Raw genomic sequence first — 27,155 nt, forward strand, 5'->3', positions numbered from 1 at the left:
GAGATACAAGCCACGATTCAAGCACAGATTGAAAAGCCCATTTTGCAAGTCTAACAGCACGTGCCACACAGAAGATATCACTTGGAAGTACTTATTTGCTATCAATTTCTCTGCAGGCTAAGATTTTTGGTGCATATTTCACTGTACTTTCTGGCTGTACAGATCAGAGACCTGAGAACATAAAGGCCCTTCAATTACCTTACTGCTCTCAGCCTGTTAGACTCTTACAGGTATAGATACGGTTTCACCAGTACCCATTTATGCTTACTTTAATTCATTACCAAAGAAAGACTCAATATCTTCTCCTTGTAAGCCTTCCCTCACTCTTCAGACACAAAAGAAACTTTCTGTCCCATCTAAAAACTTCAGACAAGCAAAGGACAACACATTTCTCCACATTCAGCACTGGCAATCCATGGGGAAAAAAAAAAAAAAGTTGCATCAAACCCTTTTGAACAAGGTTATTAGCCATTATCAAAGTAACAGTGCCTCCAGGGATGGATTCCAGCATGTTCCCAAGTATTATCCCCCCCAGCACCACAATCCAGCAACAACACACACCTCATCTGTCAATGCTGGAAGAGAGCTGGCGAGAAAAGGGTCTCGGAGACTGTAAAAGCGATTAAACTGGAACTGAATGGAGGTAGGTAAATCACTACCATCAAAGTGCTACAGGCACATAAAGGCACACAGGTGAAGAGGCTAATAAAAATGCTCTTCTAGAAGTGAATACGGCTGAAATATACAGTTTTCAATAAAGGCTTAAAAAAAAGGAGACTCGGGAGAGGGGCTGTGAGCAGCTCTCCTCCTCCTGCCTCCTTCCACCTCCCAAAAGGCACCATAAATTGCAGTTATCCTCCCACCCCCCAAAAAACAGTATTAAAATACTTTTGCCCAGGAGACAGTGCGTTCAAGTCCCTGAAAAGTTTATGCAGGCACCCAAGTTTAACTACAGATTTTTTTTTTTCCCTCCCCCTCTGCAGATTTCCCTTCCTTTTCCAAACGGGAAAAGTCTGAAAGGAGGAGTGAGGACAGGCAGGGGAAAGAAGCAGGAATGAAAGGCGGCCCTGGCCCGCTGTGAGGGGTGTACAGGCAGGCACGCAGGCTTCGGCTCCCTACCTGGAGGGTCCATTTCAATGTAAAATATCAGCTCAGTGGAATAGGGCATCATCACTTCCCTCCAGTCCGTGTCATCGCGGTCCATATCCCACACCGTGTTGTACATCGCGACAGTCAAGTCCCGGCAGGTTATTAAATAAGAGATTGGCTTTCTCGGCTTTTAATGGAGGGGGGGAAGGAAAAAAAAAAAAAAAAAAAAAAAAAAAAGCCGAGAAGAATCCACCCCGTTCTAAAACAACACTTGCAGAAAAAAAAAAAATTCTTAGAAAATCGCAAAATTAAACTTAATTAAAAAAACCCACCACACAAGCCACCTCAGCAGCTGCCCTGCAGGAACTAAGATAGCTAGTTATGTATATAATCTAGACACAGAGAGTGCTTCTTTTTGTTTAAAAAGACACCTTTCCACAGAAAAGCCACTTTCCTGAATTCTCTCTAAAAATCGCCATTTTCAGGGTATTTTTAAAACACCGGGCTGAAAGCAAAACAAAACCCCCCACACAAAAGGGGAGGGAGGGTGGGAAGAAGCGGATAAAAAGGGGAGAATTCGGTCTCTGGATGAATTCTTTCCGCCGGCGATGGAGAAAGGAGGGGGCGGCGGGCAACAATAACGGCGGGCGCGGAGCCCGAGCGGGGCGGGCAGCGCTGGGGGCGGCTCGGCCCGCGGTCCCCGCCGGCTCGGCTCGGCTCGCCTCGGGTCGGCTCAACTCAGCTCAGCGCTGGACGGGCAGCCCGCGGCGGCGGCGTCGTCGCCCGCCGTGCCCAGCTGGCAGCCCCGGGCGGCTCCGGCAGGTCGCAGCCCCCGGCTCTCTGCGGCGCTGCCGGCCCCGCTAGGTTTCATTTTAAGAGGCTCTGAGGGGCCCAACCGTCGCCAACCGCCTCTTGCCGAGGACGAGGCCACGCCCCCCCGGCGCCGCGCGGGAGGGGCCCGGGGCGGGGCTTCGCGCCGGCTTTTTAACCCCTTCGGGGAGGAAGGACGGCGGGGGGGGGGGGGGGCGGGCGTGCGAGCAGGCGGGCGCTTCCACGAGGCAGAGGAGGGGGTGGGCAAAAAAAGCAGAAGGGGGAACCGTCCCTCTTCGCGCCGGAGAGGCGTGCCCAGAAAGAAGGCTTGGCACAAAAGAAAAATCTGTTTCCCTACTTTCCTAACTTTTACCCGGCTCTCTTTGGCCACTGCGGCCGACTCTCTCGCCGTCTTTTCCTAGCGCCCCCCCCCCCCCCCCTTCTGAGGAGAGCAGGGGAGGTGGTAGGTCCCTCGGCTGGCCTGTCGCCAAGGCGCTGCTGCCGCGGAGCACGCGCGGGGGGCGGGGGGAGTCGAGCCCAGTTGCCAGAGCTGCCGTCTTTGTCTGAGGGAGCAGCGAGCGCCGGGATTGGCAGAGGGCTGCGGGCAGCCCACCCAATCAGCTGGCGGCGAAGCCGGCCGGCTCGATGGCGATTGGCTGGGAGCCCCAGTTACTAAGCGGGACAAAGAAAGGCGAGCGCTGAGGCGGAGAGGGGGGACGGGGCTGAGGGGGCGCGCGGGCACCCCCGGCCCCGCTCCCCGGCCGGGGCAGCCCCCGGCCTGGGCCGTGCGCCCCCCGCTACAGCCGGCCCCGACGCTGCCGGTGGGGGACCGGCCCCTGCCCACACCGACGGGGGCTGCGTCCCCCCGGGCCGGTGCCCCGCAGCGCCCGGCCTACCTGCTGCTCTCCAGCCAGGGCCGGCCCCCGCTTTGCGGATGGGGTCTGTGGGAGAAGGCCGCGGCCCAGGCCCTGGAGGCCCTTTGCTGGCGGAGCCGCTGTCCCCATCCCCGGCTGGGGCCTGGGCTGGCCGACCTCACCGCACTACCCCCCAGCTGCCTGCCCTGCTGCCAGAAACGTGGGCTTTCCTCCCCTGCCTTACTTCCGCAGGTCCCTGGCAGCTCTGTATTGCAGATGATAACCTGAGCGTTTCAGAGGGCATCATAACCATCCACTAACGAGAGTGTGACCCCCGGGAAAACCCAATGCTCTTTCTAGCGATACAACCACAGGAAAAAATTAGAGGAAAAGGCACCAGACCGGACGGCTGCCTCTCACAAGCTTTGGGATAAATCTGAGCTGCAAACACACCCAAAACTGAACCTCAGCTTCCCTGCCAGCCACATCCCGATGGCCAGACCCTGAGCCCGCAGCCCACAAGCACTGGCGGGAGGCAGAAATGCAGCCAGCTCCACAGCCAGCCTCAGTCTTCGCGTGGCAAAGCATCCTTAAAGAAAGGCAAAATGACAGCTGTTGAGAAATTAAGGAAAAGCCCTTTCTGGAGACTTCCAACCAGTGTCACAGGCAGAAGGACAGGCAAGCACCTTGATCTGCTGCGGAGATTGTTAGGGAACGTTAGAAAACCCAGCACTGAATTTGTCTGCTTTATTTGCACTTTAAAGCATGGAAGAGTAAGTTATGAATAATTTCTCCTGCTCTAGCACCAGGTAGAAAGCTCCTGAAAGCACTCCTGGCTTAGGTGAACCTAAGCAACATTGAATAACTGAAAGGCTACACCCAACATAGGAGTATGTGGGAAGAGCTGGGTGCAGAGGATCTGAAGTTTGCTGCTGTATCACAACTTCCACGGCAAGCAATGGAGAGCAGTGCTGCTCCAGTAATAGAGCTCCTTGAGGGATGGACAGCTGCAGAGGAGCACAGGGCTTTGATTCACATAACTCACTGTAGATAAATTAATTTTATATCCCCATCCACAAACTCCGATTAATCCACGGTAACTAGATACGATTCCTTTTTCTAATTTTTAAATTAAATTTCTTGGGCTGATACAATATATCAGCTCGAGCCTGCTCAAAGTGAAATGCCCCTCCTGAAGCACACCCCCCTCCCAGTGAAATTTAAGTTGGTGTGGTGGGTACAAACCATCTGCTGGTCACCAATGGTGTACAGGCCAGGGCTGCAGAGCAGCCCCACAAGGGTTGGGCGGTGGGTGCAGGTGGACACGTGGATGCCGCTTTGCAGATTCCACGGTGCTGAGAAATGGGGCTGCCATCATTACCGCAGCCCCCAAACTCAGATTAGCAGCTCTGGTGGGGGGGAGCAAGGAGGGAGGGAGGCTTGGGTTGAAATTCATTTTCCCCCTTCCTGCACCTCATTATAAGTTCCACCCACATAAGACCTAATTACTTGGCTTTTATGCTGGCAAAGTGGATTTCATCCTTGCTGTTTCCCATGGTGGTTGCCTTCATTTTCATGGCAGCACTGATGGTTACAGCTTATTGATGTTTTCACTTTAGTGATTTAAAGCAGAATACATTTTGTTATTAGCACTGGTTTCTCTCATTGCTGCTTTAATCAAAGATGCAATTTAAGGCAAAGGATTGTGTGTAATGGTAAACAGTAGGATAATGCCTTGAGAGAACAGAATATTAATGTGTTTTTATTTCCCAAAACTGTGCTTATAATATATCCAGGATTACTTGACTCCCAACACACATGCATGGGGCACTCCCTTTCCTACCACATCACCTGCCTTGCAATAGGGGTGAGCGGTTGTGTGCATGTGTGTGCTGGGGGGAGAGAGGGAGACACATGTCCTGCCTTACACATTGCAAAATCCCCTCTGTCTGTGCATCTCTCCTCCATGGGCACAAAGTCTGAGCACCCAGCATCATGGCAGTGCCCTCGGAGAACAGAAAACCAGGAGCATGCTGAGTGCTCAGAGATGCTCAAGGTCTGGCTGAGCACTAGATCACCCTGAGTCAGGAAAAGCTATATTCAAACACTGAAATAAAATAACGGCAATAATGACAATGCTTGAGTAGGGGGCACAGTGCTCAAGAAAGGGTCCTGGTGCCCCACGCTAAGCCTGAAAGGCAAGAAGTGAGCACAGCATCTGCTGCCTCCCCAACATCCCCGCGTCAATGGCCACGCATTCGCTCACTTTCATTTCCTTGGATCTGACAATTTGCATTTCAAGGCAAGATTAAATATTGAAGTTTTGAGCGCTTCCATGTGCTTCAGGAGGAGCCGAACGGACCCGCGCTGGAACAGGCTGAACACAGAAAAGCCATTTGTGCCAAACTGCTTGGTTTCCTCTTTGCCGAGCCATGATAATGTGATATCCGACAGCTGAATGTAGGCCACAACAGGCTTTTATAGTTGGAGGGGTGGAGGAGGGAGGGGGGCTGAATCCACAGTGCTGCCAGCCAAACGCACTAAAATGATGAGAGATTTTTGGGGCAGGCTGGAGACTCCTGGCCACTCCCAAGATCCAAATATTAGCTTCACACTTAGCACAAGCTCAGGGCCTGTTGCAGGGGAGTTTGTAGAAGGTAGAGCTGCGTTCGCGTCAGGAAGGATGACTCCCTGGCCGGCAGTAAATACTACATGAAATTACTAGCCTTGTGCTGCACAGACACGGGGATTTGTGGAGTATCTGCCGTAATTGGTGGCCAGCTTCCCGCAGGGGCAGCCGCATCTTGCAAGTAACAGCACGAGAACAACCAGTCGCGGCAGTTTGGTTTAGTTAACGGATTATTCCTGCCTATTTCTCACCTCCTGGTGATGAGGAGATGAGGGAAGGCAGGAGGGTTGGTCTTTGGCTCAGCCGCTGCTTTTGGGGTCTTAGCACGGCTCAGTGCACTGCAAGCTAAACCTGGGGCTTACTGGCAGGAGAAGAGGTGGTGGGGGAAGGCAGAGGTTCATCCTGTCTTCCTGAACGAGCGCGGTGCTGGCAGCATGGGGATGGTGCAAGCACCATCTTCCTCTTGAACTGTACGATCTGAGCCCTGAAAATATCCCAGAGACTGCAAAGCATTTGCCACCAAGTTAAGAGTATTAACCCCTACGGGGATGAAGTAGCAGCAGTTTCCCTCCCCGCATCCTCCTGCACCTTCATGTGAAATGTAATGGGTGTTTTTAACAAGGACTGTGCTTCCTCCTCTCTGCTTTAGAGTCATTTCATGTCCGAATAGACTGCAAAACAGTTGCCTCGCTCCACCCGAGATGCGGCCGCATTTCTGTGGTGAGGAAAAACTCTGGCAAGTGTGCTGAAGTCGGGTGCTTTGGTTTGAAAATTATACATTGCATTAAAAACCTGTATTAAAGAATAATATGCGGTCTGCAAAAACATTCAAATGAAACACTTCAATGTTAGGAAGTGTCTTATTTACAGCTGTTGGAGCAGCTCGTGCCCTCTTCCCTCCCGTATCCACACGACAAGGAAAGAGGGGCTCACGTACATAAAGGTTGTAGCACAATGCATGCACACAGAGTTGAGCTTGCGAGGAATCATACATTAGGCATTTCCTAACTTAAAAGCACTTGGCTTTGCATTGTAAACAACATTCTTTTAGCATAGGAAATAACATTAAAAAAAAAAAAGAATAAGATCTTTTAAATAAATGTCTACAATGTAGGTTATTGCAGCTGGACCTAACGTATTCCTCAGCAAGGTTTGGACTGGCCTTTCCTCACTGCTCCAGAGGTTTCTGCCCCAAAAGTCGCCAGGAGTAACGGTCGGGGCTGGAAGCGGAAAGCCGCTCTCCTGTGAGAGGAGAGGAGGGGTGTGTGGCTTTTGCAGCTGGGCAGCGTATGCCAACCCCATGCTCTGCCCACTGGTGTCCAGGGTGGACACGTCTGTGCCGAAGGGTGCCTGGGGATGGGTGTGCGATGAGGTGGGCACGGGGGGGTGAGGGAAAGGACACGCCGCGCTGAGCTGTGCTGAATTGCTGCTTTGGCAGACAGCACCGGGCCAGCTCTTTAGAAAGTTCACGTTCAGTTATTGTTTTGACAGGCTGCCAAAGTTTTCCTGAGGAATGCAGGCAGCAGAAGGGAAATGGCGATTTTCAAACTTTTTTTTTTATAACTCAGCCAAACCAGAATGGAATTTCATGGGAAAAGCGAAAGGTACATCTCTAGCCTCGGGGCTTCGTCACTGCCAAATTTTAGAGGCTGGCTGCGAACAGTGGAGGTGTCGGAGCATCTCCAAAGCAGCGCACACTTGCACACACTCACATGTGCTCACGCACACTTACAGTCACAGACACACTGGAAGCATCTAAGCATCTTCTCTAATGGAGAGTGCTCCTGCCCTACATCCAATGCCCCTAGAAGACTGACATTAACCCATAGCGCTTAAAAAAAAAAAAAAAAAAGAAGTATCCATGGTGTAAAAGCAGAAGACAAAGCCAGTTTGCAGCTGATGAAAGGTTTGCAACTTGGCCTTGAAAGGACGCTTAGGTCCTCTCCCCACCCCGATCCCAGCCTGCAGCCAGCTGTGCACGGTTCTTCAGGGACCCCCCAGCCGTGGGGGGGACCCCTTCTCCCCACACACTCTTCACTATGTCAGTTCCAGAGCCACAGGGTATTTTTGCAGGTCTTTCTAACCCTAGGAAGGGCAGGAGGTTGCAAGCTCCCCTCTTCCTCCTCCACCGAGGTGGCAGAGCAGCCGGTGAGCTGAGCTCCAGCACTGTGGCACCCCGGGGTCTGCAGGGCTGTGGAACTGGGCTGGGGAGTTGCCAGTTACCTTATATTTTCCAGTACACTAATTTCTCTTGTCATCTTGCCAGTGACAAACAGAGAGAGTTAAACAGAGCAATCCATTAAAGAAGCAGCCTGACAGACCGATTGTTAAGGGTTTCAGCGATCCCCATTTACACTGGCTTGAAAAAAATTTTGCCCCGAGCAGCTCCAATTACAGAATTATCAGACCACACTCTGGTCCCTTTGTGCACTTCACCTCTCTGTCATCATTCCAGGCCTCTCTCTATTTAGTCGCTTGGAAATGGTGAGCAAAATGGAAGGAGACTTGTAACAAGTTCAGAAAAATTAGAGGGGGAAAAAGAGAGAGAAAAAAGCCACCCCCCAATTCTAATGTCCTAAACCAGGACATTTTTGAAATGCAACACTGTATAGGAATTTAAAATATTTTTCACTTCCTCTATTCATTGCTTTAATGCACTGGAACTACTTGCTCAGATTTTTTTTTTTCCAAGGAATGTACAATAACCACTCTGTAAATTCTTCAGGTCTGATTTTAAGAGGAACTGTAGAACTTTATTCATGGAGGAAAGAAATAATCCCAATACCTTCCTGCAATAACTCTTTCTTTTTAATAAACATGGCAGTGTATGTTTTGATCACAGCCAGTGATGCAAGTGGCAGGAAGAAGAAATCAATGGCACGTCTAGGAAAAGCAAGGTCTCGTCCCTGCTCTGCTGCCATCCCAGTTGAATTGCCAGCACCAGTTTGAAGGTGGCACCACTCCTGTTAGGAGGAATTCTGGAACAGCCCAGATGAGTGGTCACTTCTGCAAATGCAAAGCTTGAGCTCTGTAGATTTGTTATTATTATGAAAAAAAAACAAAACCAAAAACCAACACAATAGTTTTCCTGCCCTAGGATGCAAAGCTGAAGGGTTCCCTAACCCTTCACCCATGGCTGAGCCAGGCACTGTCACCCATGATGCAGCAGCTATGTGATATGGACATTATGCCCCCAAACATTATGCCACCAAACGTGACCTCACCTATTTATCTTCCAGCAAACTTTCCCATTCCTGGCTTCCCAAATGATTTTATAATCCCATAGCTGGTGTTACCCTAGTACTAGTACTCTCGTATATCCACAACATGTTACCCCACGGTAAGAAAACTCCCCTCTTTTCTTGCAGCAGAGATTGTCTAGTTTCACATGGAGGGGAAGTGAACAAAGCCATCCCTATGTACTGCTGGGGGGAGGTTGAGATCAAGATTCAGTGCTAATGCACGAGTGAATGCTGGCTTCACTCTGGCCCTAAACAGAAGGAAGTTTCTCATGGCTGGGTCCCCAGTCCTGCCATGGGACTACCTTGTCCCCATCCCTTTCCCTGGGATGCAGTGGAGCTGACCCATCACTCTTCGGGTCCAGGGAACCTCACTGCAACACATCCATACTCAGAGCTCTGCCCAGCCGCAGTAATGGAGACTCCCACCCAAGGTTTTGGGTGGAGATTGAAAGTGGGAGAAAAAAACCCGAAACAACCCAGGGAGCTCTCAGAGGTATTGAAAAGTCACCTCATTTCTCATTAATCGCTTAGGCCAAGAATTCAAATGTCGGCAGCTTGTTGGCTGGGGTTGTTTTCCTTGCAGTTATCCACATGCAGTTCATGCCTTGGAAAATGACCCATTTACCATCATGCATTGTTGCTTAGCTACACGCGCTTTCCCTCTAAGTTTTCCCAAATGGAAACATGGCTCTATTTGCTTTGGAGATCATTTTCCCTGGCTTTCTTTGCTTTACAGTAAATAAGTGCAAGAAGAACAGCCTCTGAACGCTAAGCGGGGAAATAAAACAAACAGCGCTGTGTAGGGTAATCATTTAAAAACCAGCGCATGAACGTGATGCCTTCCTCATCCAGCCAAGGTGATGGGCAGGGAGGGCTTGAGCAAAGGCAACTTGCAGATCAGCTTCTTTAAGACCCTTTTTTTTGTCTGTCCTTTGCCTGCTGAAGATTTCCAAACCCGAAGGGGGAATTCGGTTGAATAATGCTGGGTTCCCAAGAGAAGAATATTAATTTCCTGGAGGACAGGTGGCACTTTAGGGCACCGAGCACTCACTCCGTGTCTCTGCTGCCATGCTTGCCTTGTGGTGTCCTAGGCATCCTCTAGAAACAGGCAGGAGAACACCTCCCTCATCCCTGCAAACCACCACGCCGCTTTGCACCACCAGACGGGACTTTATCACCATCAAACCCCAAAATTTCACAGATTCACTAAGTCCCAGCTGCAGTGGCATAGCTGTCAGTAGGCACGTGCTGGCAGATCACCCACCGCAGCATGAAGTTCAGCTTCCCAGCGCAGCAGGTATATCCTTTGGCCATTTGCTGGAAGCCTGAGCCCATCAATGCCTGCGCAGCACAGGTGTCCTCTAAACGTGCAACAAATCCAGAACACTGGAAGGCATCAGATTTACTGCCTGTGCACGGAGGGACTGCGCAGCACGTGTGCGGCTGGTCCCCTGCCTCCTGGGAGCATTGGTCTTGCTAAGCACGTGCCTTGGGGCTGAGCTGTGCTGGCACGGTGCTTGCATCCAGGATTTCCAGATGTCCGGCAGTTCTTCTGTTCCTCAAGGATCAGACAAAACTTGCAACATCTTTAGATTTTACCAGGGACAAAGCTTTTGGGTAAAAAGGCGGCCGGGTATCTCTCACAACACATAGGTTGGTAGAGACCAAAGTGCAAAAACTTTTGTTTCTCGGCGCCATGAACACACGCTGGATGTGAGCTCTTTGCAGAGCGTAGGCAAAGCTGGCAGCTGCTGGAGCACTGGGTGCCTGCAGCTTCCAGGAGGAATGGGACGCCCCAAAGGGTGAGCTCTCGCCCTGCCTTCTGCTAACAAAGCATTAAATGCATATTGTCTCCGAAAAGAAAAAGGGGAGAGACAAAGTAAATAGTGCGATACTGTTTACCGGGCCAACATACTGGTGTAAGGTTTAATACAACAGTTTCCAGGCCAAGAACCTGCCAGAAAGTGAAGAGAGGTATTGTACCTATGCAAATCCTGGTCAGTGGGTTAACACATCCCAAACACTGCACACTCTGTGAGAGCTGCCAGCACCTGAAGAAGCCACCTTTACTGCCCCACCGCTTGGAAGCTCTTATCTAGCTTTGACCAAACGTACACAATACAACTTTGTTTTAGGTGATACCTCCCAGAAGAATGGCCTCTTAAAAGTGCTTTGAGGAATTAAATGAGAGAAAACAGTAGGAGGGGGAGAGGCAGGGGAAGGAGAGAAAAGCTTGCTGCTGCACTACAGGAGGCAAGGTTGGTGGATACGAAACCCAGTAAATAAGGAGCTAGAAGCAATGTCAGACTGGAAGAAGCAAATGGGTGACCAGGCTCCCTGCCACCAGAAGCACCCTGAGACAGAGGCTCAGTTCCAAAGTGGGTATCCACTTCACCATCCCCTGTATACCTGCAGCAAGGAGGGGGATGCAGTCACCTGTGGATGCTGTCCAAGTCTGTGTTGCTCTGGCTAACCTGCCTGCAGCTCCACACACACCAAGCTTAGGCACATCCTCCTCATCCTCACAGCATGGCCCCCTGGCCCTGGCTCCCCACAGCAGGTGCCTTTCAGCACAGGCATTTTGGTGAGCCTGGCAGGTGATGGGATCAGCCAGGGTGTCCTCTCCTTCCCTTTGCCGTTACGTTTCTGCAGCTGAGGCCAAATTCCGCTTCTTGCACTCCCCTCTGGTCTCTACAGTTGACAGGGAGATGCCAGGTCTCTCTTGCCCTGGGCAAAGGGGTAGAGACCTACTCTTAGGAAGCGTGAGTGTCTCCTGGTCAGAGCCACAGGATCCTGCTGCGGGCAGTGGCAGGGAGTGGGGCATGGCTGATGCAGAAGACACCAGGAGGACCAGTACAGCCATGATTACGGGACCACAGAGCTCAGTGCCACTGTGCTGTCGGAGGGCAGGCAACACAGATGGCTGAGAGCTGTGTCTGTCACTCTGGCTCACTGCAGGCTGGGCACCTGCCTGAGGTCCTGGAGCTGAATCAGGCCAAGGGCAGTTTTCCTGAATGGAAATCCCTCTGGATTTATTGTCTTTGAAAGCCTGGAAACACCTGCCGGTTGCTCAGAGAAACGGCAGGCAGGCAGGATAAAGGTCTGGCAGCACCTCCCCTTTGCCCCATGTCTCTCCTGGGCACCCTTTGGGGCCCAGCCCCTCCGGCACCTAGTGCCCCCCCCCAGTTGGTTTGGAGTTGGCCCTGTGAAAATCAAACATCAAAAGGGCTCTTTCAGCAAGGGCTATTTCCACATCAAATGCCTACCTCCAGTCCTGAGCCATTGGGGAGAGAGTTCTTCATTAAAGGAGAGGGAAGATTAATATTATTTTTCAAAAGTATAATGGGAGGTTTCCACTCCCCGAGCACTTCAGAGTTGGTTTTTGCACAAAGCCAAAATAATTCCAACCCCGAAGGAGAGAGAAAAAGAAAAACTCATTAGAGGGGGTTACAAATGCCTGAAGAAACGGTTGGTCTGAATAGAAATGTTCACGTCACTGTCCCTTTGTGGGCTGGAGGAGGCTGCTGCTGGGGGAGCCTGACTTTCCCATGGGGATGCTTGTCCACCATCCTCACTTGGAGCAGCAGGGTCATTCCGGACCTGCCTGAGCATGGGGAACACGGGGAGGTGGGAAGAACCAGAGGTGGGCTGTCAGAGTTGCAAACTGGTGGGAGGGGGAAGGAGAGGACAAGGGGTGGAGAAGATGCTGGGACCACCCTCTTGGGCAAGTGGAACAGGGGAAAGCCTGCTGCCAGGTACAACCCTCCTGCGGCTCCATGGAGAGAAAGGCGGCACAAATCTGGCCCAGGGGCGGGCTGGCAGTGTGCCTGGACCATGGCATGGCTCTGCCTTGGAAAGGCACCTGTGGCCTCAACATCTTCCTCTTAAAAACATGCCATAGCATCATGGGGGAACCACATCCCAGCAGCCTTGACAGCAAGTTTCTGCTCTATGAGCATGAGCTGTTGGGCCAGATGGGTGTTTAAACAATTATTTGATCACTTCCACTGCAGGAACCAACTTGAAAAATACCTCTGATTCACAAGCTTGCAGTCTGCTTCTGAAAAACCAGACTAGGAGCAAGCTCCCACCCTGGAAAATCCCTTGCCTGTGTCTGCTGTGCATCCTTTCCCATGCTGAGAAGGGATGGGCCAAATGCAGAAGACTACCATGGGGCTGGCAGAGCTGCTCGGGGACAACGTCCCCGGGCTGCTGGGTCAGGGGTGGCAGGGCTCAGCATCTGGGAGGTGAGCTGTCTGTGGGCAACAGTGCCTTGCTTGCTTTCTGCTTCTTGGTCATTCAACGGACGGGGCTGAATCTCTTGCCAGCGTGTCCTTCCTCTGGACTTGGGGTGCAAATGTGAAGTGAGGTGTGGGACAGTCCTTGCAGCCCCAAGCCTCACAGTGACTGGTGACATGAGACCCTCAGTGGTGTTCACTTAGCAAGTGGGTAGGGAGAAAATCCTGGTGGGTAAGGCAGAGAAAATGCAAAACGTGATCCTGAGGGCTCAGAGAAACTCTTCTGGTTAAGCCAAATCTTGCCTTTTCCTAGTGCTTGGAGTTGCCCATCCATGAAGAGGGCTGGAGTAGGCATCTTCACCACGTAAATCCCACTTAAGCCCTTAAATAAATGCTTCAGTGGCCCTTTGGGTTCATCTGCTGGCCACTGCAGGGGCAAAGATTTCACATTCATCCAAGAAAGCAGAAAAATCCCCCAGTCCCTCTGCTGGAGATTGCAGCCGATGGCTGGAGGGCAGCGGTGGGAGAAAGAAGCAGCAAGAGGGTGGCTGGGCAGCGGTTTGTGGGACCATGCTGGCAAGCACCAAGTGCCCCAGCATCCTTCTTCTCCGGCTTTCCTGCACACCCAGAGCCAAAGCGGGGCGGGGGGTGATGGCAGATGCAGCTCCTCTCCCTGAGACATCGGCTGCCTGCGGGAAGGTGGGGAAGCCCTGGGAAAGCGGCTTCGCGCTGATGACGGGGGCTGACGCGCGGCGGATCGGTGCTGGGAAAGCCAAGGGGCACGCTGGAAACGGGAGATGCCTGTGGCAGATGATTGTGCCAGTAGGATGCAGCCGGTTTACTGCCTGCAGGACTTCAAATGCTCTGCCCAAACCAACTTACTCAGATTTACTGTAAGCAGCAGCCAGGCCATCTATAGCTTGTGGTGAACATACCAGCCCTGCCTGCAGAAAGGGCCGCGGGAGCCAAGCTGGCCCCTTGCCCGGCAGGCTGGAGGAGGGGAGCGGGGGGGGGGCTCTGCAGCCCTGCCTGCCTGCCCCAGCCCCTGGCCTGCGGGAACAACATTTCCCAGAGGTTGCTGCTGTTTGTTGGGGTGAAGGTGTTGAAATTTGGTGGGCTGCTTGTTGGGGAGGGAGCAGGCGAGAAATACAAGTGGTGAAACGGGGGTGGGCTCACACATACGTGCACACTCACACTGGACCCTGCTCGCTCGCCTCTGCGCTGGCTGGATACACCCAGCCAGGGCCGATTCTCACCATTTCTGGGGTCCCCATCTAACTCCAGAGCCCATGGAGCTGCACCCACAGGCACCAGCCCTGCCACGGTTGGGCAGGGGAGCAGGGTGTGCATGGGGGGGATATTACTCCCTCCTGCCTGCAAACCTGCTTGTCTTCATAGCCAGGTCCTACTGTTTGCAGCCTGATGGCACAGAGCCACTTGCCACCTCATAGCTTCGAAACGCAACTGTTTGCCTCCGATCGGAGCCCCCCCATCTGCGTGCCAGGCCCCTTGGGGCATACTCACCTGGGGCTGGGTGTGTGGGAGGAGGAGCTGGAGGGGGGATGCTGCTGCAGGGACAGGGTGCTGTGGCATCGCCATGGAGCGATCAGGGATGGCTAATTTTCTGCTCACATCAGGGCTAGATCACCGTGAATTTGGGGCTGCCAGTGAGGAAGGAAGCCTGGCTGGCTCTTCTGACCTGTGGTCCAGCAATGGCCCCCCCTTCCCCTCCTGCTCCCCCCGAGTGCAGTGCTGTTGGTTTCCAAGGGGAAATTCAGGAGGTTTTTTTCCCTGGGAGGGGGCTTTGGGAGAGCCAGTGGCTGGCAGGGATGGCAGAGCACAGCCGGAGTTTCTGATGTTCAGAGACTCTGCGTGGGTTCAGACAGGAGGGACCCACCACTGCCCACCAGGCATCACTGCCCAGCCCTGTGCCCGGCAGCAGCTAATGAAGTGTGGCAGAGGCGGGAGTCCAGCACTTCAAGTAGGAAGGCAACAGTCCCAAGAGGACGTATCTTCATCACCCAAAAGCTGTGCTGACCAAATCACGCTTTCTTGTTCTCCAGCAACAACCCCCATCCCAGCATGGAGCTGGTTGCAGAGTGTCCTCATGTACCTGGTGGCATTTGTGGAGCTCACCCACCGCAGGGGCCAAATGTAGGAGGAGGTAGGCTTGAAACCTGCCTAGATGCCTTCAAGGTGCTAGGGGCACCTTTGACATAGGATTTCAGGTGATTTCTGGAAGCTGGCATGCAAGAGGCTGGAGCACACCACCAGAGGGGACCCCCACCTGCCACCGCACCCTACGCACACAGTCCCTGCCAGGACCTTGTGGCCAGAGCAGCCGATTGCCCAGAGACACATCCCGAAAGGCAGCAAACCTCTTGATGGGGCCGGACCCGCTGGGGGCTGATGTCCTCCCCGCCGGCGCAGCCGTGGGTCCCACCGCGGCCAGGGCCGTTGTGGCCGGCCGCCCCGCTGCTGCCAGCTGCAGCCCGGCGCCTTCAGCCCGGCACAGGTCCCAGCACCAAGTTCAGAAACACATGAGGTGGATTTTCTCTTGCCAAGCGCTTTCTGCCGCCCAGCGATGCTGTGAACGTCAGCCCTGGATGGATTGGTTACAGCTGCTGCCATGCCCCGGGGAGCCCTCGGCCCCCCATAGCGGTTCCACTGCGGCGGTACCAGGGCGGCCGGCCGTGCCGGCGGAGGAAAAGGCAGGGAAAGCCCCGACTGTGGCAGAAACCGCTTGAGCAGCTCAGCAAAGGCACGCAGAGGCCAGGCCGGGTGCCGCTGGCTGGCAGCTGGCTCAGCCCTGGGGTGCCTGGGGCCTCAACCGAGCCGGGACCCCCCCCCCGGCTGCGCCTGGCTTCCGGCCTTTGTGCGAGGAGCCGGTGCCGGGGCCTGGGCCTGGCCTGGGCTACCTCCCCCGTGGCCCGGGAGGCACCGCCGGATGGAGGGAGACCGTGCGAGGTCTGGCCGAGGGGGGACTCGCCGTCCCCTCCCGCGCAGCCATGCCGGGAGGGAAATTTCCGACACTGCCGCGTTCCCAGAAGTCGGGGCAGGTTTCAGGGCTGGCTCTGCTGTCTCGGCTCACGCTTCCTTCCCGGCTCGGCCTGCGAACCTGGCGCTCGGGGCTTAGCGCTGGCGGCACGGGGCGAGACCAAGGGTGGGCAGCCCTTTGGGCCAGGCCCTGCGGAGCAGAGCCGGGCTCGCGCCAGCGCCGACGGCCGCTCCAGCCCTTCTCCTGGCCCCTCTCCCAGCTGGGCCGTCTTCGCTGGCAGATCGCACCGGCGGGCCGTGGGCTGCCACGGAGACGCTTGTGCCGGCAGCGCTGCCAGAACCGCGTGCGGCCCGACACCGGCCAGCTCGGTGACATCAGCCCGCACCGCGTCCCTGTCCCCCTGCCCCAAAGCCTCCCACCGAAATCCCTTAGTGGGGCACCGCGGCCCCCGGCAGTGGCGCGGGGTCACTGTGCCGTGGGGTGCCATAGGGGTGTGCTGCGGGGCCAAGGGCCGGCGTTTTTGTCTGTCCCCTGCCTGGCACGCAGGCCAAGCATCCTGCGAGGGAATACTCGTAAAGGGACGGATCCTGCCTGCGTGCAGCCACAATGCTGGTGCCCACCAGCAGGCGTCGGTGCCCTGGGCTCTGAGGACCGATGGGCTCGATCCGGCGCGGGCGATGGAGGATGTGGCTGCTCTGGGGTGGGTTGGGGGAGTCAGGAGAGCCAGAGGACACCAGCCACGGGTGTCAGGAGCGTGGCCGTATCCTGCAGCAGCCTGCCCCCCTGCCTGCCCCAGCTATCCGGCACCGGCTGCGGATGTTTTCTGTTCTTGCAAGAAATCCAGCTGAAAACAAGAGAGGCTGCGCCTGCCAGGTGGCTCCTTCAGAGCTCTCGCTTCTGCTCTGCATTTAAGCAGCAGTGATTTTTGCTCAGAAATGTCCAAATTTTTGCTCTGCACAGGCTCTGATTTTGAAGCTACCAGCACCGAGCTCCCAGGGACTGTCAGGCTCCTGGCGCCTGCCCCTCTCCTGCCCATCCTGCCTGCAGGACCAGCTTGCCAGAAAAAAATTGAGTCTGGGGCTAAACCGTCCAGCCCAAACCTGATGTGCCTGGGCAGGAGAACTGACCCTGGCCCCTGCAGTCCTCCAGCACCAGCTCAGGCTTAACTCTCTCCTCTGTGGGAAGAGTTCAAGCCTTCCAGTTAATTCCGGGAAGGAGTTAGCAAGTCTTTGTGGCAGGCGGATTAGAGGCAGAGGTAAATGCTCCTGCTAAGTGTAATCTGGCTGGTTAAAAGCTCAGCTCAGCCTCTATCCCAGCATTGTCTTCAATTCTTATAAATATAGGAGAGACTTCTGCAAACAGGGATTTTTTTTCCTTTTGCCTATTTAGAGACCCAAGAGATTGGGAGGACCCTGTTGCCCTCCTCCTCCTCTCCCCAGGGTGTCATTAGCATTTATTACCACCCCCCCCCTCCCCAGTGTCCTCTTCTCTCTGCGATGGGTTTCGTGCTGGCAGCCTCTGATCCTGCGGGTGCAGCAGGAGGGGGATTACAGCTCGCAGGGCCACGGGTCAGGACAGGTGAAGCTCCTGGCATTGGGGAAATGGGGCTGGGGACAGAGCCAGGGCCCTCTTTCAACCCTCAAGCCCTGGGGAGCCCCCCTGGATGGGATGCAGCAGGGATTGGGGGGGATGGAGACTGGGAGGCTGGGGGCTCTGCTCACTGTGAAGCATATAGGAACTCAAAGCAGAAAAAAAATGAAATCATAACTATATAAAAATAGGTAACAGTTAGCTGGTTCTCTCTAAAAACTCCTATTCCAGAGCTGGTGGCAATAAAGTGGGTGCAGGAAGGTGGCAGCTCCACCTGTGACTCTCCCTGCCCTGGCCATCCCACCCCATGGCTGGAGCATCCCTGGGGACCCTGTCCCCACCGTCCCCTGCAGGTGACAGAGGACTCCCTGGGCAAGGCTACCAGCACCCATGTGCTGTTCCCAGGTGTTCATGGGTGCCCTGGAGAGGGTCCCTCGTCCCCAGGGCTGGAGGGTACGCAGATGACTTCTCCCCAGGGATTATGGCTGGAGTGGAGGGCTCTCGCGGGGAGCACGAGGCAGGCAGCGATCAGGGGCTTACCAGGGATTAAGGTATTTTCCATATATTTAAACTAGTTGTCATAAACCCAGAGCTATCTAGGAACAAGCGACCTGGAGCACAGTGCCCAGGGGGCAAGGGAGAAATGGGGGGAGAAGCTAATACCCGCCCCGGTCCCCCCACCAGGGCTGGCAAGGAGCAGGGGGAAGTTGCTCATAGAGGCTTGGAAGCCCCCAAAGCCCCAGGGATGGTCTGTGGGCCCCAATTCAGGGACAGATGAACATGTGCCATGCAGCCCCAGTGAGATGCATGCTGGCAGAGGAGAGGTTGGGGGGCTCAGTGGGGACAGCAGCGAGCCCCAGGGGGACAGCAGGGCACCGTGCCCTCTCTGGGGCCAGGACAGAGTGGTCCATCCCGGGAGGCACGAGGGCTGGGTGGCTCCAGGAGCTTGTTAACCTTAATCCTCCCTTGGATTAATGCTCAGGGGAACTGGGGACAGTGGTTACACCTGCAGGAGCGAGCCTTCGCGTTGAGCGTGGCACTGCAGCAGGGTCAGGGGGGGACAGAGGGCACAGGTTAAGGGCAAGGAGGAGTCCCATGGCCTAATCTGACATGCAGCCTCGGATTTTGTAGGGATGTTCCTGGGCACTGCCCTCCCTGGGAGCAAAGGGATGGGCGGCGTGATGGCCAGCTCTACAGCGGGGTCACGTCTGGTAACGCTGCCCAGCTCTGAGAGGCTGCTGCTGGGTCTGGCTCTGCAAGGCCACTGTGGGCTGAACCTCTTGGGATCAGAGCAGCCTGGAGGTGCCAGCCCAAGGGGGAAACTGGCTGCTCTTGGAATGATGCTCTTCTGGGGGAGTGTCTGCCTGGGATGAAGTCTCTCGGATGGAGTCCCTCTCTGGGGCTGAGCTGGCTTCCCTGGGGCTGAGCTTTCAGACTGGCTCAAACGAGTGGTGTGGGGATGGTCAGTGATGCTCAGACAGCCCATGCTCCTACCCATGCAGACCCCAGGCTGACCCCAGCAGAGGACCCCCTAGCTCGTGGCATTAGGAGCCAGCCCCACCTGCAGCCACCGGCCGTGCTGTGGGGCTTGCAAGCCCACGCAGGAGCAGAGCAGCCTGGCTGGCATCCCTGCAGATGGGGCCTCCTGTCCTCAGAGCAGCCCCAGCCCTAGCTCCCCCACAAAGCAGGTACCAAGAGCGCCATGCAACTCCCTGTGACACCCTGTCCCAGCCTGCCAGGGACCCCACGCCGGGTCCCCAGCCCCGGCTAAACTGCAAATGCCACATGGATGCCCTTAGAGGAGGTTCCCATCCCTTGGCAGCGCAGGTGCAGCTCCCTCCTGGGCATCCCCTGGTCTGAACTGTTTTGCCAGGCAGGTGGCTTCGGCGTGAAGGTGACACTGAGTTACACCAGCGTCCCCTGGACCCCGAGCACCAGTTACACCTCCTTCACCCCTCTGCAGGCTTGGCCCCTCCTGGGAATCCCTTGCCCTGCACCTAATCCAGCCTGTGGCTCCATGTTCTGGGGCTGGCACCACCCAAACCTGCCCCCTGTCCCAGGGAGACGCCACACGACATTGTCACCCATCCCGATGCGGCCAGTATCACCTTGGGTGCCTCCTCGGTGGGGCAAGGGTGGCCTTGCAGGGGCTGTGAGTGCCATGTGCCTGACCCCTGGGGCAGCGAGACAGGATGGGATGTGCTGTCCTAAGTGGCATCTTAACTAGATCTGATCCAGCCTTGCAAAGCCACAGCGCCTTCAATTCCCTTAGCACTCCAAATCTGCTACTGTGCATCTAAGCGGATTATTTTAAATACCCCATGATGGACTGCGCCTTTGTAATATAATCCAGCCTCATGTGTCCCATTCCCCTCCTATTTGCTGTGATTTAGCTGCAGCTGTGACAACTAGAAACCTCCCCGGCTCCCCCTGCTCCCTAGGAAATGTCGCTCGTACCAGCCCCCAGCCACTTCCCCAAATCCTGCTCTGCCCTGTGCAGCCAGATCCTGGGGATGCTCCCGCTGCCTTCAACGCAACCTTAGCGTGCAGCCTTTCTCATCTTGGGGTGAGTGGTGGCCATGGGATGTGCTGCCCTAGAGCTGCTTCATCTGCATGCAGAGCTGAGCCCCTGCACCAGCATTGCCCCCACCCGTACCTCAGGGCCAGATCCTGCCTTGGCTGCTTTCACCCAGAGAGGGGCCACGCAGGAGCCCTTTTGGGTGGGTTTTACCAGTTTTCAGGCCTCTTGCTCGAGCTGACTGGCTCTGACACCTCAGCCCTGCCATGAAGTCATCCAAGCGAGAAAGCATCCTGCCTCTGGCTCCTGCTGGAGAGGGGGGTTTGGGGAGGGTGGGGGCCAGCATGGAGCCCACCCAGCCCCGCTCTCAGCAACAGCAAAGAAGCTGCTGCTTTTCCAAGCGCTTCCCTTTGGGGCTTGTCTGATTAATGAGGGCTTGTTATTTCCAAACTGTTTGAAATCGTGTTTATTTTATCTGCCGCTGGATTCCTCTGACTCGGGGCTCATCGTTAACTGCCAAAGATGAGTGACAGATCCCGCTAATTACAGCTAATGATGGCCTTAAAGGATCTCTGCGCGCGCACGTGTGTTTGTGTGCACACATGCCAAGGGCCATTTATAATTTAAAGTGGGGAGAGTAGTTAGCATAAACCGTGCCCAGATTAATTGCAGAGAGTGGCCTCTCCGGGGAGGATGCTCACCAAGAGCTTGTGCTTTCAAGCGCTGGATGCTGAGGACGGTACAGTCTGCCCAGGCAGTGGCAGCGTGGTCCCAAGCTGGGTGTCAGCCTTGGGGACACCAAATCAAAGCCACCACATAGGAAATGTTTGGCACAGAGCCACCAAGCAGCCAGCGGGGACCAAGGGACCCCGACATGTGGCACAGACACGACTGGCTCAGAGCTATGCAGGGCCATGGGAGCTGACATCCACCCTCTGGCAGAGCTCTGCAGGGTGTTTTCCAGCTGGGAGGAGCGCTGTGCCCAAGAGACCCAGTTCTCCCCCAGCTTCCGTGGGAACAGGCAGCAGAAGCACTGGGAGACACTTGTTATGGCCCCCCCTGAGGACAAAGTAGCTGTAGGAGCACAACCCCTTACTAGACACTGGAGACCTCACCTGGGGGGCTGGGGTTAGCATTGCCTCTGCCCTGGGGAGAGCTCTCCCCGGTTCAGATCCTGCGTGATCCAGCCCTAGTGTTGACTTCTTTGCTTTTACCTTTCTCCCCAGGAGGGAAATAGGGAGGATGGAGAAGACGAGGCTTTCCCCACCTCTGGGCTGGAGGACGCAGCAGAAGAAGCAGTGGCTGCAGGAGCTCACAGCCACAACCCCGGCGAGGGGAAGGGCAGGTAGCAGCTCAGGCAGAGCGGGCACGTCCCACGGAAGGGCTGACTGAGGGAATTCGATGACCGGCACAGTAGGGTTTGTTCTGAGCTCTTCCCTAAACCAGCTCTCCACTTGCCTGGGCTGACTTTCCCCCATTCCTGCAAAGAGGGTGCAGATGGACAGACCCACGTGTCTCCCAGCTCCATCTCCTCACCCTTCCCCTCCTCAGGGGTCCGAGCGATGCCCTCGCCCCTGTCCCAGCCCTGCCGACGCAGGCCATGGAAGAGGCATCCAGAAGGAAACCAAAAGCTGTTCCAGATGGCAAAAGGCTCAGCAGAGCAGAACAACTGCTCCCCAGCCCTTATCGTTCTGCAAACCAAATCCACCCTTCTTGGAAAAAAGTAATTCAAGCTTCTCGGTCTTGCTCAGAGCTGGCGAGTGGGAAGAGCGAAGCGCCGGCGCCGGCTCCCCAGGGAGGGGAAGCGCCATCCTGCAAAGTGCTTCTATATCTGTCTCTGCCACGAGAAGGTCTAAATTGGAAGTGATGGCAGCAGCAAGCGTCGGGATGCTGAGATGGACTCTGGGGCCAGCGTGAAGGGATTTCAGGGGCTGGATGTGCTCGGCATGGGGGGACGCCTGCCAGCGCAGGACACTGCAGTTCTAATCCCACTAAAAGCTGGGAGGAAACGACTTGGACGAGGGCTTTTGGCTTCCTCGCTGAAAAGACCAGATTCAGGTCAAGCCTGATGGGTCGTGAGTTTGTCTTGGATCTTTTGAATTGTTCTGGACCCCAAACCACTCAGGTTTCTCTTTCTGAAACACTCCAGATGTTTCAATTTAAGGCTCTTGCAGAAACAGCTGTCAGAGGCTGCGGAGCAGAGCTCCCCTCGGAAATGTGCAGCCACTCGATGCTTACGACTGCTCCCCAAACAGCCCAGCGAGGCTGTTTGGGCAGGGCCAGCCTGGGCTGGTGCTTTTTGCATTACCAAAACCCTGTCACTGGGGGTTTCAGTCCTCCAAACCCCATTCACACAGGGGTCCTGGGGGCTCGTGCTCTCCTGACCCCACTCTTTCCCCTGGGGTGGCTTCCTTTGCCGTTGTTCCCCGCCAGCACTTTGCAAAGCCTTCTCCAGGCCACCTTCCCCATAGCTTTAAATCCCAATGTAGCAGGGTCAGGAGGTGACAGGAGAGATGCTCTGGAGAAGCCGTGGGCTGGGAGCAGGAGGCACCGGCGCTGGGGTGAGAGCAGCACCAGCAATGCTGGGTGCCTGCTTCAGCGGGCTTGACACTATCTCACTGCGGACTGAGAGCTCCAGCAGCACTGGTGACCTTGGGGACATCAGTCTGGGCAGTCCATGTCTGTGGTACATGGAGCCGCACAGCCCATGGGAAATGGGTGGTTTTGAGGCCCCAGTGTGACTTTGGGGTGTGCGGAACCGAACGGTCTCTCCCAAGCCCAGGTGAGATGTTTTTCCCTCTGTGCCATGGCCAGGGAGGGTCAGAGCCATCCGAGATGTGGGGTTTGTGACAGGGCAGGCCACCACGAGGTCCTGGGTCTGGGCACCACGCTGCAAGCTGCTTGCTCAGCGGCACGCTGAGCCCTCCCCAAATAACCCCCGTGATCGCCATCACCCAGCAAAAGAGCCCGATTGCAAAGAAAACAGGGAAGCAGCTGAAAAAATAAAGGCGCTGCCATGGCACTGTGCACGCCAGGTCGGAAAGTTGGGATGGTGCCGAAGCACAGCCCCGGATGCTCCTCCCGCCCCAGAGCCTGAAGGGCCAATGCAGGATGGAGAAATTAGGGATGCCAGAGGCCAGCGGGAGGGCACCCTGCCATGGGCAGCCAGGACTCCTGGGTCCTCCAGGTACTTGGGAAGAGCCGAGGATGCTCAGTAAGGATGCTGCAGCCACGTCTGTGTTGTGTGAGGTCGAATGGTCTAGCCCCAGCCCTGTGTCTCCTGGGGACAATGCAGTGCCAGGCTGTTTGGTAAGATGTCAGCCTCTGTGGGTACCCCAGCTCCTTCGCCACCCACGCCTCTCCCTGAATGCCAGAAGTATCCAAAAGATGGAGAAATCTGCCCAGTGACCCCAAAGCATGCCCGTGAGCTCCCAGAGACTTAGTGTAGTCCCTGAGCCCTGGCCACGGGGCAGTAACTCTTTCAGCTGAAGGAAAGGATGCATGGAGATGAACTGGGCAGACGCACCTTTGCTGAGAGAACTGGAAAGTCACTGAGCCTTGAAGTCAGGCTAAGAGGCAATGCCAGTGCCTGCCTCCCAACCCTGCACATAGTACTGCCAGAGACTGAGAACGCCAAACTCATTACACCTCTGCCCTTGGCTTCTGGTTGTCTCCAGCATCAGCCGGCTTGGGGGCAGGAGCAGGTCATGGCACAGCTCTGTGCCCCTGGCCCTGCCAGCGCAGGCAGGGTGTGGGTGGAGGCAGTGGTCCCTGCCCTATCTGGCAGCCTCTGGGATTAGCTGTGCGGCATCGGGAGCAGCTCTAGCAGTGGCTGGGTAGGAACAGATACACACAGATAAGGCAACCTGAACCCTGGAGACAGCAAGCCAGCTTCGTTAATCCCCGAGCATCCAGGTGCTGATGAAGATGCTATTGTCCCCCTTCCCTCCCTGGCAGCTTGCGCGTGGCTGTCAGTCCTGGCTCACACAAGGACAAAATCCGCCGCTTGCATGGGTGGCCCGTCTCTCCCGGAGCTGCTAAGTGGCTCCGATGTCCCCCTGGGGACACTGCTGGTACAGGGACCCAGCTGGCGCAGGGACGCACAGCTTGCACGGGGACAGAGCTGGTACAGACATCCACAGCCAATGTGGGGCCCCACAGCCAGTACAGAGAGCTAAGGATGGTGCAGGGACATGCAGCCAGAATGGAGACCCTGCCAGCCCGGGGGTGCAACACAAGGGATGGAGACCCATGGACAGTGTGGGGACACGCAGCCAGGACAGGGACCCAGCTGGCATGGGGACACATGCGGGGGGACCCTGTAGAGCCCTGGAGCACAGTGATACTGCAGGGCAGAGCATGACCAGCAGTATCGCCCACCTCTCTGATGGCCTGGGCCCCATCCCCACATCCCTCCTGAGGCTCCAGCTGCGGCAGGCAGCAGGGTCCGGCACCGTGCGGGCACCACCAGGTCCCCGCTCGCATCCCCATCGCTGGCATGCCGCAGGCTGCGCGGGGATGGGTGCAGCACGGCTCTCCCCATCCCCGTCTGGCATGAAAGCACCCGCCGCGGCAGCAGCCGGGCCTGGCCGCGATCTCTGCTTCCAGGTAAACAGATGAGGCAAGCGGCTCGCCTCCCCTCCCTGCTTGGCAGCCCCGGCCGCACAGACCCGCCATTCAGCCCCACCACCCTGCACAAACCCCCAGTGTTCAGGAGAGGGCTCGTGCTCCTTGGGGGGCACCGGGGGGGACATGCCACGGCCAGGAGGTTGACACCCAGCCAGGCTGGAGCGGGGCCAGTGGGTGTAGAAAGAGCCGCTGTGTTTTGGCCAGCTCCTGCCATCCCAGGGTGGGGGCAGAAAGGGACCCTTGTGTGCGCGGGACCCAGGGGATGCCCCTGCAGCTCGGCCGCGTCCAGGGTCCCACGAGGCCATGGTGGTGGTCTCCGGTGGGTCCGTGAGTTGGCGGTGAGGAGGCGGGGGTGGGAGCCTGAAGGGGTGAGGGGGTCGGAGGCGGCAGGCGGGGGAGCTTAGCCAGTGCACGGGTGTGCACAGTGTTGCCGCTGCTGCCCTGCTGCCATCCAAAAGATTTGCAACCCCAGATTATGGGAGACAAAAGCAGTGGGGGTGGTTGACCAAGGACACATTCAAGCAGTAGCAGAGGCAGGAGCAGGAGGCAGCTTCCCCTGCGAGCATTCTCCCCAGCCGGTGGGAAAGGTGGGCGTGCTCCCGGCACGTTCACTCCATGCTCCCGCATGGCCTTCACCAGCACAGACAGCAGGTCACCCACTGGAAGCGTGCCTGTGGCACTTCTCGACAGGACCAAGTCAGGCACTTGCAAGGATGAGGAAGGAGGGTGCCAGCTCCTGCCCCCCAGGGCTCTTCTCCCCCTCCAACCCCCTGACCCTCTCCCCAGGCTTTCCTCGGCACTGCTGGGGGTATCTGTCCTGCAGCACAGCCTGGGGTTCTCAGGCTGTGGCGGGGCTCGGAGGGCTGCCCACCCCTCTGGGGAGCCTGGCGCCGAGCTGAATGCATCCCTGCCTCAGCCACAAGCATCCCCACAGGGCCAGGCTGAAGGGGAAAGGGGAAAGCAGGAAGCAGAGCCGCGATGCTCCAGCATCCCAGCTGTTCCTCCTGCTGCCTCCATCATCCACAAGCGGCCATCAGCGCCTTTGCTGGGGACAGTGTCCCCTCTTCCATGCCTGGCACCTTCCACCCTTGCTGCTCCCCTGAGAAGGTGGCTTTCTTCTCCAAGGAGCGCAGGGAAAGCATTTTGCACCACAGCAGATGAAAATGGATTTGCAATCCAATTTTACCCTAGTACCACTTCAGTGATTTTGATGGAGCCGCTCTGGATGGGTGCCGGTTTGAGCCAGAGGACAGCTGTCGCGGCTTCATAGACCAGGGGTTTCTTATCTGTGTCACCTTTGATTACTGTAATTGAAATCCTGCTCTGATCTGAGCCATGCCTGAACGTTTCTGCTGCCTGTGTGTCTCTCGGCTCGAACGGCAAAATGACGTTAATAGATTTTAAAGCCAGGCTAGGCCTGCGAGACCATTTCTGCCTGACCTCCCGGATAGCAGCCAACAGTCACCGCTTACCCCAGTCCCATGCTCAGCCACTAGCACAGCCCTGCCGTCCCCCCATGACTCATTTTCCCTCCTGGAAGCACAAATCCTGCCTTTCCCCAGAGCGGCTCGTGCGTGTGCCGGGCAGCCTGCCTCTTCCCCCGCCTTCGGAGCAGAGCCGTGATGCTCTCGAGGGAGGAAGGGTCCAAGGGTGCTGGTGGGATCACGGACGGATCAGCGGCCCTTTAGCCCTCCTGCTCCAGTGTGAAATCCCCCGTGGGCAGCATTGCCCTTTTCTGGCATCTCATGACCAAAAGGGCAGCGGGGTGACGTGCTGCTGCCCGTCTGCTGCCAGGCAGGCTGCAGGGGTCAGAAATACCACTGCGCAGGAGAAAATGCCACTGACTTTGGTGCCGAGCTGGAAAACCAGCTGTGCCTAGTGGTGTGACCAGCGCTTTGTCACCCTCCCCATCTTCTTTTGTGAAGCGGCCGGTGGTGTTTAGCCAGAGCCACTGCAGCAGAAGGAGTGACTCCAGCCCAGACAGCGTCTGAGGGCGGGAGCCGGTAGGACACGTGCGCTGGCATGCACGCTCCTGCAGTTTGGCTCGTCGAGCAGCCGGCATGAGGAGTGAGCCAGTCCTGGCCGGGCTGTGGCGGCAAAGCCAGTGGCTCCGGCTGGGACAGGGAGAGTTTGCTCAGCCAGCCTGACCTCTGGGAGTTGCCCTCTAGAGCAGGCAGGGGCATCCCACGTGCAATCCCCATCTGGAGAGCCCTGCAAACCCCGAGGGCCAAACCCTGGCCGCGCCAGACAACCTGCCTGAACCCCTGGGTTTTCCAGGCCGGCAGCTTTTGCGGCCATACAGCCAAGAGCTGGCCAGCACGTGCTGGCACAGCGGCCTGGGCTTGCACCAGTGTGGATCCAATGGAGCCATCCCAAAACTTCATATGCTGGCAAAAAGAAAGGAAGGCTTCCCAGACGGCAGGGCAGCCCCAGCGCCCTGCAGCCGGCATGCACGGAGGCTTGCTCCAAATCCTGGCTGGCTGACCGGCAGCGTTTCCTTTCCAGCAGTGAAACCCCTGGCAGGTCATGGGCCGGCGGCACACACAATGCTTGGAGTT

At 56.3% G+C, this 27,155-nt stretch overlaps 1 protein-coding gene across 2 annotated transcripts in view; it reads right to left on the reverse strand.

Moving 5' to 3' along the window:
- Nucleotides 1-27,155, reverse strand: part of LOC115348975 (phosphatidylinositol 3-kinase regulatory subunit gamma) — an 83,804-nt gene that overhangs the window by 32,372 nt on the left and 24,277 nt on the right. Inside the window, exon 1 of one of the 2 annotated variants that reach the window (XM_030032567.1) lies at nt 1,120-2,008. The exons of the other annotated variant lie outside the window; for it this stretch is intronic. Within the exon in view, the coding sequence (XP_029888427.1) occupies nt 1,120-1,225 (106 nt within the window). The 5' untranslated portion in view covers nt 1,226-2,008. Of the gene's footprint in view, nt 1-1,119; nt 2,009-27,155 lie in introns of those variants that run through there. 2 annotated transcript variants of the gene reach the window in all.

This window comes from Aquila chrysaetos, chromosome 12, assembly GCF_900496995.4.
Source record: "Aquila chrysaetos chrysaetos chromosome 12, bAquChr1.4, whole genome shotgun sequence".
NCBI classification, from domain to species: domain Eukaryota; kingdom Metazoa; phylum Chordata; class Aves; order Accipitriformes; family Accipitridae; genus Aquila; species Aquila chrysaetos.